The sequence below is a fragment of the Pelmatolapia mariae genome, linkage group LG3_W (assembly GCF_036321145.2).
Source record: "Pelmatolapia mariae isolate MD_Pm_ZW linkage group LG3_W, Pm_UMD_F_2, whole genome shotgun sequence".
Lineage (NCBI taxonomy): Eukaryota > Metazoa > Chordata > Actinopteri > Cichliformes > Cichlidae > Pelmatolapia > Pelmatolapia mariae.
In genome coordinates, this window is record NC_086229.1 from 73,924,549 (window position 1) to 73,936,569 (window position 12,021).

Below are 12,021 nucleotides of genomic sequence, written 5' to 3' on the forward strand. Positions count from 1 at the left end.
CATCTTGTCTCACTTGGCGAGCATAGCAAACAGTATTCGTCACAACTTCCTGACTCTTAAGAAGATAATGCCCTGATAGTTTAATAGTTAGTTGCAGAAGCAAACCACTAATCCTCAGATACGGAGTGTGTGCACAGGTGTGGTTTTTGGATCACAAAGCAGTGGTTTCATCGCGCCTCTCAGCTCTGATTTAACTCCTCACATGAACACTTCAGTTTCTACAAAAAGGTCAAAGCTGGCCGTCACCTCAGCACCTGCGCGTGGCGTGTCAACGTCAGGCGTCCAGTGGAAATGTGCAGTCAGTGCTGCATGTGCGCACACACGGACACACACCTGCTATTATGTGTATGATAATGTTTGTGTCTGCTGCCCTGCAGCCTGGCATTAATACAGAGGACTCAGGGTTACTGCGACCTGTGTTCCCATAATGCCAGGCTTTACCACGAGTGTGTGTCTGTGTGTGACGTCTGTCATTCTGCACAGCGACAAACACAACAGAGTTAAAACCGTCTGTTGTTAACACGCGGCAGACACTCGCTTCCTCCGTCTCTTGTTGCTGCTTGATGACTAAGCCGCCAGCTGTCTTTTCCTCTTTGTTCCAGTCACACAACTTTTCATCAGCTCAAGGTAAGAGCCTGAGAAAATGAGAATAATTCAGCTTTTATGGGTACTTGATGGGAAACGTGCGAGGTTTCAGTGAAGCTGTCAGCTGGGACTGGAGGGAACATTTGTCCTTTTGTTTTGGGATTACGTGGAGATTTCTGTGATGGGCTGAAAAGACCTGAAGTATTTCAGCTCTGCCTCAGTCATTTATTCATTAACAGAAACAATTCTGGTAAATAGTCTTTTAGTTACATGACATGGAAATGGAGAGTAGTTGGACTATACTGTTTTACTTTTGCTTACACACAATTAATAAAGCAGTGATGCGCTATAAAGAAGTGTGTTGATCAAGTACTGAGGCCAAGTATTTATTTTACTTGAAATCTGAATTTTCACGCTTTTAAGAGAAATGACTGCATATGAGATTTTACAGGTTACATTTTAAAACTGTTTATTTAAAAAATAATTTCTATAAGAAATAAATTAAAGTTTGGCTGATATGTCTTACTCCTACATCACTGTATTTCCAGGTAAAACTGCACGTTTTATGTAACTTTGCTTTTCTGAAGGCTTCAGTTATTAGTCATGCAGTGGATTAAGAGATTACAGTAATGGTGGCGTTAAAGATGAAAGATTTCCAAGTGTAAGCTTTTTCTAATCTGTTAAGTCTGGTAATCTATAGTGAGGATTATCAACATGTTGACAATAACAATCATCAGCTGGCATTAAAACCTTTGAAGAAGTCACTCCGGGTACTTCTTCAGTTTGGACTTCTTTTCAGGTTTATGGAGAAGTTTCACCGTTTATCCATCCAAGAGGTTTGTTCAGTTCTAAAAGCTGGTGGAGACTCTCAGGTATTTACTCGTTGTTGGAGAGTCACCTTGCAGATGGTCCTAACCCTATAATCATGAGAATCGTTAAGGGTCACAGGGGCCAAGGTGTGAATCAAGGTGTGGGTCACTAAAGTGAATTTCTTATGAGTTGCTGATCGCTCTACAGTCATGTGAGGCATTAGGAGCACATTGGCTAAGGTGTGAGTGGAGATTAAATTGGATGAGAAGGGATCTCAGGACAGCATTAAGTGGAAATTATGGTGAAGCAGAGATGGTGCATTCGCTGTCCACCGCAGTCTTGGGATGGCCTGTCTGCCTGCAAAAAGCTCTGATGTCAGATGGAGGCGGTGCACAAATGGAGGCCTGCATGTGGGATGACCGGCGTGTGCGTCACTCTTGCTTGTACTGCTGTTGGTCCATTCATCAACCGCAGAGAAGAGTGAAGTTATAACGTACAAAGGGTTGCAGCGGGCAGTTTTGATTGATAATACCAATGAAAAGTGTCCGTGATTAAAGGTGTTGCTGGGACTAAAGTGCACCTACTTACATGATTACAGGGCGGCTCAGTGAGTCTCTGGACCGCCTGCAATGTGACTCTCCATGAGCTTTTAGAACTGAAATATCCTCTCAGATGAAATGTGGAACATCTTTATTAAAATTTTAAAAAGGTGAATGAAATAAGGATTTAGATGAGGATTTTCTGAATGGTCACATAAAGTAAACTGACACCGTCCATTAAGACATTTTAAAAAGTTTATTTGGGTGCTCATTTTGTTCATTTCCCATGATTTTCATGACATTTTCACTGAGCTCAAAAAACTAAGTATGGGCAGAACACACAAGCATGCTTTCATCGTTGAGTATTCTTACTTGAATAGACTGACTGGACAATATTTCTCTTTTAGCATTAAGGACTTTGTTAGTTTGAAATCAGACTTATTTGAAATATTTAATTGCGGCTCCTCACATATATGAGAAGAAATGCGTGATTGTTTCAGATGATGGACGAAGAGGCCACCAAGCGTTACCTTCGGGTGAGCGACGTTGGGCTGCAGCAGGAACAGGCTGAGGTACCACCGACTGTTCACATCACACAAAACATCCACCTATTAAAACCACACACGTGGAGTCATGTGGTCTACAACTTTATCTTTCCTTCTATTTCTGCTCTGACATGGTAAAGAAAACACAATTGCTCCAGCCATCAAACTAGCCCAGTATGTGTGACCAGTTTGTCATCCCAAGACTGGAGATGGTCACTTTAAAGTCGGTTTGAGATGATTGTCAGACTGACAGGGTGCTTCTTCTGTACCTGTGTTCCCGTCTTCTGATGGGTCCACTGTGTTCATGGAGGGATGGCCATTTACAAAGTGTACCAAGAAAATCTCTCCCACACCACTGGCAGCCTGAACAGGTGATGTAAGGCAGGATGGATCCACGCTCTGACCCTGCCTGAATGTTGCAACAGAAACTGAGACTCATCAGACCAGGAAATGTTTGTCCAACCGTCCACTGTCCAATTTCGATGAGTCTGTGAATTGTAGCTTTAGTTCTTAGCTCTCTGGAGTGCACCCAGTGCAGTCTTCTGTTGACTGTTAGCTTCAAAGTTCAACATGCTGTGCATCCAGAGGTGCTCTTCTGCATGCCTTGATTGTAATGAGTGGTTATTTGATCTAGTGTTGCCTTCTTGCTAGCTCGAAGCAGTCTGACCTCTGACATCAGTGAGGCATTTTCATCCAGAGACCTGAAGACCATTGGATGTTTTCTGTTTTTCAGATGATTCTCTGTAAACCTTAGAGCTGGCTGTGCGGGAAAATCCCAACAGATCAGCAGTTTGTGAAATACTCTGATGACCAAAGTGTCTTTGAGTTTCAGCAGGTCATCTTGAGTCGTCACCATGTGACTTGCTGATTTAATATTTGCATTCATGAGCAGTTGAACACCTGAATAACTGGCACAAGTTTCCTGACTGACAATGAAACAAGTGAGTGAGAATAAGGACCAGAGAGACCTGACTGAGCTGTTTTAGCCTCAAAGCCAGACTTAGCTATAAACTATGAATATGGGCAATGCAGATGTCAAAAACCAACAGCCACTCAAAGCAGAGCTGCTAAATGAGCAGGAGTCATTGACCTGGAACTTGAAACACTGACTGGCTGATGATCAGATGGATACCTCTGATCTAGAAAAGAGGGCAGAGGATCTAAGACTAATGATAGTAAATCATAAACTATGTCTGCCATATATGCACTAAACAAACACACACACACAATGTGTGACACTTGAAATACATTAGGTTGACAACACTTTGTGTAAAGCAGGATTTCTTACGTATTTCATAGTTTTAATGCAGCGTGTTGATATTTCACTCCTCCACTATTCACCTCCAGTTGGCCCTTGGCGCTTCAGTAAAGGTCATTTTAACCATATAAAGTGAGTGAAGGCCGGAGCAGTAACGCTATCAAATGTCACAGTGGACCAATGTATGGCAACGACAGATCATAAAACAATTAACAGATTTAGAGGTGGTGAACACTGCAGTGGTAGTTACTTTATTGCTCTAACATGTACAGATAAGCTGCTATTTGATCATAAAAAGTTGTTAAGTTCATGAAATTGGATCACCAAACATTAAACACCCGTGTAGTTATTCTGTTCTTAGAAACAAACTCAGCTTTACGTGCATGGCTGTCTGTCACATTTAAGCTGTAATTCACCCATGTGGCTGCAGAGTGTTTAGAAATCATCAAAAGTTCTTCTGAAAACATAAAAGGTTGGATAGATCGTCTCAAAACTGTCAGACCAGACCAACTGGAAACCAGCACGACTTTAGACATTAGTGAGTTTCCAGAGCCATAAAATGTCGAATGTCGAATGACATTTTTCATGATCTGTATGTGTGTGTGAGAGGTGGGGCAGTGTATCTGCTCGTTTAGTGACTGATGGGATGAAACAATAACTCTTTGTCTAGTAAACAGACAAACAGGAAAAAAAAAACCAGAGACGAATAGGTGTGCGTTCCTTTTTGACATGTGCTCACTCAGTGTCACGGCGGAGGCATGGCCTTCCACAGGTTAGTGGGGCAAATGGGCAGACCAACAACAACCAATACCAACACACCATAATGAACACACCCCAGTTTCTTGGCTGCTTTATCTGACTTTTAGGAGGTATGTCAGTAAGAAAGCCATCACATGACCCGATCAGTGATTACACCACACAACTACGTCACAATATTCAATAAGGTTTTTGACCTTGGTAGTCATACAATATAGTAATGAAAAAAATAATCACTGATAAGTTTTTGCAGCACGAGTCCAATTAATGTACTTGGTTCACAGCAGTTTGGTGCTTCTGCAGCCGTTGTAGTAACCTGCAGGAATGAGGTGGTTGGGCTTGTACCGGTCAGACTTTTAAAGCATGACTCTACTCAAAAACTGCAAAAGCAACTTTGTGGTATTTGGTTTATAGGTGTCCCCTAATATATGTTGCAGGAAGCCTAAACTGGAGAAGTGGTTTAAATAATGCATGGATTTTTAACACTTATGTGACATACAGAAGAGAGTTGACCCCATATGTTATGAGCTTGTTGGCACCTTCCGATTTTCCAAAGATGAGGCTTGTTATATATCTAAAGGGTGACCATAAATTTTTCCATCAGGGCTTTCCAGCTTTGAAATGACCAGCCTGAGGAGATAAGGCTCACAGAAGTATTGGTGTTTTGCTGTGATTGAATCCTTTATGGTCTTTTACTGCCTTTGACTGTCTTTTTGAAATCAGCTTTCAATTATTTTACAGTGCTTTGTTGGTTTTCCTATTTCTTTCTCTTTACCTCATCACTTCAAAGTTATAATAAAATGATTACTATTTTTAAAAAGATCTCTGAACACGAACAAAGTCCTGCATCTCTAAATCAGCAGTCCTTTGCCAACTTTTAAAGAAAATCTGGGAAGTATTGAGGAAAACATAAAGAGCAAACAGAGTAACTTCTAGGGCCTTAGTAATTCGTTGACCACTAATGCTTCAAGAGGTTTGGCTGAAGAGGACAAAGGACAAAACCCTTCAGCCCATGTCTCTAAACCCATTCTCTCTCTCTCTCTCTCTCTCTCACTCACTGTTGTACACATGCACGTTTCTGGTAAAGGTAGGGAGTAAAGTTCAGGCTGGTCAAGAGGACAGAGAGATCACCGTCCTGCCCCGGAGGAAGACGGAGGAGCCGGACGACACGACCACGGTGAGTGTGATTCACCTCTGAGCTCTGAGAACGGCTGTCTAGTTATAGAAAACATATGCAAGTGTTGGGGCTCTGTAATTTCTAAGGTTTAGACTGAATGTAGGTGGACACATGAGCACTGCAGCTAACCTCTGAGCAGTGGGCTCTACTCTACATGTGAAAATATGTGTAAAAAACACTTTGGAGTCAGAGTGAAGGAGACCAGGGGAAGGCCCAGCATGCATACAACGAAAAAAAAGAGAGAAAAAGACTAAGCATTGTTGTTATTAAGGCAGTTTTTACCCATTTATTGGGAATTTTCCTTTCCAAATGTTATAACATAAGAATTCCAAGAACAAAATTCATATAAGACACTTAATTTGAAAGGTAACACCTTATAGTTACTGAATCTGTGCTCTTTTAGCAATTACAGATGGATCGAACGCAACCTCACTCTAATGAAACCTCAGCAACCTGGTTGTAATTGAGGGTTTAAAGTTCTCATGAATGTTAATGATAATAAAGTTTGTGGTTTAGGCATTGTGTCCTGTAAGGGCTCAGTCACACAAGTGTAGAGACTGGTTGGCGATGTCCTAGAAACAGTCAGTTGCTAGGGAAAAACGAATATTCACAATCTGGTTGGTGGAGGTTGCTGGCAGACACTGTGACACTGCTCTGACCGAGAGAAAGGCCAGTATAAAAATGGAAATGAAAAAATGTATATTTCCCAAACAGTTGGTCAGTGGTTGCTAGCTGTCTCTAGGTGAAATAAGTTGCAAGTTGTAGGTTGCAGCAAAAATGAAAACGTTCTTCTTGACAGACAAATGTTCTACATTTGGCAATAGTTCAGACAAGCTGGCGTCTTCTATGCAAACTACTGGTGTCTGCAACAATCGGTTGTTGTGGCCAAATGAATGATGAATATCAGAAACTGAAAAACATCTAATGAACAGATGAAGACGCCATCATCTGACTCTTCCTCCTCCTGCTGCGCGTCCTGTATCAGTCTGAAGGACAGATGTCCTCGACCTCGGGGAATCGTCAACCTGCTCATCACCAAAGGTAACACACACTCATGATGTCTGTGTGTTTGTATAAGGTAAAATCCTCAACTATGTGTCTTCATTAAATACTCTACCTGACCAGCAGCACTGTGTAAATGCATCCTGTCAAACTGAATCTTAATGGGATGTCACATCTGCTCGCAGTGTGTTTGTTTGCTCTGCTGTTTGGAGTCGTCTGGTCCATCACGGGAAAAGAGTGTTTACCTGGAGGGAACCTGTTCGGCATCATCATACTCTTCATCTGCTCCGTGCTGGGAGGGAAGCTGGTGGGAATGATCCAACTGCCCACACTGCCCCCCTTTCCTCCACTGCTTGGTACAGCCCAATCACTCATTCCTTTTAGAGTTTAAGCTAGTATAAAATCTGTGTTAAGAGCCTCTGATGTTGATCTTCCCATCAGTTATGCTTGTGTGTCTGTGTTGTGCTGCAATATGCAGCATAAACAGTAGAGGGTGGTTTGTGCTCTCTTTTGGAGTTCATCCATTCTCCTTGAGTCAATTAAAAGAGAAAATGGTGACATAAGAAGTAAGCAAAAATGCAAAGGTGGAAGCACTGGACCAATCACTGCGCTGAGGAGACGTAGGTCCATTTGATGATGATTTAATTAGACAAAGTGATTAGGTAGAACTTTATAATACAGCATGTGACTGTAATTCCCCTGGAATTAAATTGATTCTCTGTGTGTTTTATCTAAAATTATGATGAAATTATTTTTTACTTACAAACACAATTCAGGTCTTTTAAGAAATAATTACAATGTAAGTTATTCGAAGTTGACCATATTTTCTGGTTTATTTACCAAAAAAGTAAAAAAAAAAAATCCCACTCCTTCATCATAAATATGAAAATAAGTGAAAAGAAGAAAATCCACTACTTTTTCATTTTTTGTAGTTTTCCTAAAGTCCTTTTGCTAGGATAGGACAGTTTTGATGGTTGGATAGTGTTTGAGTTGGCTCCATCATTATCAGATGGGCCTCTGCCGTTTAGTGTTTCATGGCATTTGTGTATTTTTTCTTGTAGGAAAGGGAGAAAAATCCTTCTCATATGTTTTGTGATATAAAGGGCCATTTGAATAGTGATACACACCAACATATTGCATAATAAGAAATCAAAAAGGCAAAGCGAATCCCCTTAATAATAAAGCCTGCATCTCTAAAAGTACAGCATAGTGTAAATTACTTAAATATTGATACACTACTTAAAATTACTATAATTATTTTTTAAATTCCAGTAAAGCATGAATTGTTACCCCTTTATTCGAACATACTGTATTTGCCAGGAAGCATTTGTAGATAAAAAGAATTTAATTGTAATTTCACATGCATGTTGAATCATTGTATTTTAAAGTGCTAGCACAGATTATGTTAGCTGGGGTACTCACAAGTATGGCAACCATGTAAAAACCTGTGTATGTGTGCGCGCATGTGTGTAGGTATGCTGCTGGCGGGTCTGCTGTTGCGTAATGTTCCTTACATAACGGACGCCATCTTCATCAACACTCACTGGTCTGCAGCTCTGAGGAACATCGCCTTGTCCATCATCCTGACCAGGGCTGGTCTGGGCCTCAACCCTGAGGTACATGCACATTTAAATATCAGTGTAAGTTCCTGACATGCTGGTAATTACACACAGAAAATCTAAAGCAGTCTCTTAAATCTGTGTTTGCATGCAGGCTTTAAGTCGACTGAAAGCAGTGTGCGTACGTGTTGCAGTTGGACCCTGTATGGTGGAAGCCTGCATTGTCGCTGTGGTTTCTCACTTCCTGCTGGGTCTGCCATGGGTTTGGGGTTTCATACTGGGGTAAAGTACACACACACACACACACACACACACACACACACACACACACACACACACACACACACACACACACACACACACACACACACACAGCCATTTCTCTCTGGATGACTAGATTGAAATAAAATAAAGCTACACTCATTGTGCCTGTGATATTTGTGTTTGTGCAGTTTTGTACTGGCTGCCGTTTCTCCAGCAGTTGTTGTTCCTTCAATGCTGCTTCTGCAGAGAGAAGGATATGGAGTGGAGAAGGTAAATTATCACCCGTTACTATCATCACCACATTTGACTGATGAAAAGTTCATCTTGCCACAAGGGGCAACATATGGGTGGAAAAAGAGATGAGCCTGAGATGAGTCTATAGACATGACACATCATATGTGTAGGCTTATGCAGAGCAAGTATAACCTAAAAATAACACCAGAACCACCTGCAGGACTGTAAATATTCCATAACAAATGATACCATTAATAAAATCAATATAGGGGCCTCTAGAGATCCTTGAGCTCCATCAACACATTCTCAGTGATTGCTAAGCTTCTTAATCATGCTCTACCCCCTTTACAAGGACCCACAGTGGTCCTTAATACCTCATACAAAGTTACTAAAGCCAGCTTAAGCACCACTTGAACCTTTGATAGGATACTGATTAAGTAACAATACTCTTCTAAAAGAGTTGTACACCTTATTGGTTTTCACAACAGCCCACCAATACCTATAATACACCACTAGAATCCCTTCAGCTATTTCTAAAAGCGTTTAATCACTTCAAGTCTATTTAAAGGAAGGGAAAGCCCTAAACCGTCACCAAAAAGATCTAGGGCTCCTCCAGGCAGGACTAATAGTAAAGCTCCACAAACCCAAGAGCTTCCATGGGAGTCAAGAAAGATCAAGTGTTCTGCTCTAATATTAATCTCTAATATCGCTGTGTGTTGTTCTTCAGGGAATCCCCACCCTCCTGATGGCTGCTGGAAGCTTTGATGACATTCTTGCCATAACAGGATTCTCTACTTGTTTGGGAATCGCCTTCTCTACAGGTCAGACAAAATGTTTCTGTCCTGTGCTTTTCGGTTCATTCTTTTCTAGTCTACATGGTCTGGTTGTGTTTGTCCTGCAGGTTCTACATGGATGAACATACTGAAGGGTCTGCTGGAGGTGGTGGGAGGCATCGTAGCTGGTATGATCCTGGGCATGTTCTTGTACTGCTGCCCCAGCAATGACCAGGTTTGACATTATTTTTATATGAATATGATTTTCCTTTTTTATTTGTTCACAAGATGTGTCCTTAATATCTTCTGTCTGATCACAGGAGGATCTGGTATTGAGGAGGACCCTCATGTTGTTGGGTCTGTCCACATTTTCAGTCTTCTTCAGTCATGTTATTGGTTTTGCTGGAGCTGGAGGTCTCTGTACACTGGTGCTGGCTTTCCTGGCAGCACTGGGCTGGAAGACCGAAAAGGTAACATATATCAGGATCACTTTAACCTGCATCCCGCCCCTTTGTCATGTTTAGCCAAAATCACCATGATTTTTAATGGATGGCACCATGGAATCTGGTTAATCCAGGTATCTCTAACTTTGTAATCAGGTACCAGTAGCGGAAATGGTGGGCCGGTCATGGGATGTATTTCAGCCACTTCTCTTTGGTCTGATTGGAGCTGAGATCACAATTAAAGCACTCAGCCCAAGTACTGTGGGTAAGAACATTATATTAACAACATATTTAAGTTAGACTTTGCTCCATTTGGGTCAAGATTTTGTTGTCAGTTACTAGGAGCCCAGTGGGCCCAGTAATCAAAGAGCATTAACCTGCAGAGCAAAACATTTCACTGCTTGAGGAAATTTAAGATATTGGTTTCCTCTTTGTTGTTGTGTCTATGCCCTTAGGTCTGGGTATGGCCTGCATTCTTATTGGTCTGGTGATCCGTCTACTTGTCACCTTCCTGTTGGTTCATTATGGAGGATTCAACTTAAAAGAGAAGCTCTTCATTTCTGTGGCCTGGCTGCCTAAAGCTACTGTGCAGGTCTGTGAGTGTGTAATCCTGATATTAGACTGCTAGAAGACTTTCATTTTTCAAGAACAATGTACCCGACTTTATTAAACCAGAACTAGAAGTAACTCAGACTTATCAAGAAACTTCTGCATAAAGCCTCTAAACACTCCTAAAATGCCACTGGTGGTCAAAACAGCTACTAAAATGATCCACACAAATCATGTAGATTTTTCTTTGTAACCACTGAAATCATTAGATTGTCATGGTGTTGATTAGAGCTACCTACATGGCTTCTTAATTCTCTTTATTGACTTCAAAAACCTAAATTACTACAATAATCACGCAAAGAAGTTCTAGTTCACCATTAGTTATGATCTAAAGGCCTTTAGATCTAGATGACTAAGAACTAAAAAAGTACCTTTTGGTTTCCTTAAAACCACCTCTGTGACTTTAATGATACATGCCTTCATTGTTAATCTGCACTTCTCCTGAGCAGTCATTTATGTCTGTATGTGCTAGGCTGCCATTGGTTCCAAGGCATTGGACATGGCGAGGGAGAAAGGGGATGAGGCCTTAATTAAGTTTGGTTTGGACGTGCTAACATTAGCGGTGTTAGCCATCTTGACCACAGCTCCAGTTGGTGCACTGGGTATCGGACTGGCAGGACCACGTCTCCTGGCCCGTCAGGTCAAAGGTCAGCAGGCATACACATCCTCACACTGTGTAGTGGCTTCATAATTTTACTCTTAAATCACTGAACAGTGTCAGGTGTAGTCATATGTAAACAACAAATGTCTTTGCTTCCCCTTTCTAAAAATTCCTACCTCAGCAGAAGACACAGAAGGTGAAGCTTCACCATCCTACCGCAACGGGGTTGTTCAAGAAAAAGACAACGGGACTCTCGAGAGCAAGCTATGAAGCTTCTGAGTGGAAAAAGTGACTATATATAAACTGTATATACAATCTATATATATATATATATATATGTCCACACATTATGTAAATCATAAACAGAATTTAGCTGCAGTTCATTTATATATACTGGCTGTCAATATCTTCTATTTTCTCATATGCTCAGGTTAGAAACTGTAAATGTGCAAATGTTTATATTTTTATTAGGCTATTAATAGTAAAGTAAGAGAAACTGCCGCTTGTGTCAATTATAATATCCCATCATGTCCTTCGTAGTGTTGTGTAGTGTACTATATTGATATTTATGCATTTTGGTAAAATGCAATGATTAATGCAAAACAAGAGGAACTTCAATACAAAGCAGTATATTCACAGTTGAAACCAGATATTTGCATACACTTTAGGGAGAAAACATAAAAACATTTTTTCACTGTTAAGCATGAATTTAGAGTAAACTTGTTTTGTTTTAGATAAATAAATATTGAAATATCTTTTGAATTAGTTAAATGTCAGAATAAAGCGAGAGAGAGCTTTTTTTTTAAATCATTTTCATCAAATTTAGGAGTACATATACACTAAATTTATTGTTAATTAATAAGAAA

General features: G+C 40.7%; 2 protein-coding genes across 2 annotated transcripts in view; both read left to right on the forward strand.

The window, feature by feature from the left end:
- Positions 1–12,021, forward strand: part of LOC134623951 (zinc finger protein 664-like) — a 507,757-nt gene that overhangs the window by 72,902 nt on the left and 422,834 nt on the right. The window lies entirely within an intron of this gene.
- On the forward strand, positions 553–11,425 carry LOC134623919 (sodium/hydrogen exchanger 9B2-like). The gene is made up of 15 exons (XM_063468923.1): positions 553–627; positions 2,435–2,506; positions 5,581–5,670; positions 6,603–6,711; positions 6,858–7,028; positions 8,146–8,288; positions 8,386–8,513; positions 8,684–8,765; positions 9,457–9,550; positions 9,631–9,737; positions 9,823–9,972; positions 10,102–10,210; positions 10,401–10,537; positions 11,027–11,201; positions 11,337–11,425. The coding sequence occupies exons 2-15, from the start codon at positions 2,435–2,437 to the stop codon at positions 11,423–11,425; spliced, it is 1,656 nt and encodes a 551-aa protein (XP_063324993.1). The 5' UTR covers positions 553–627.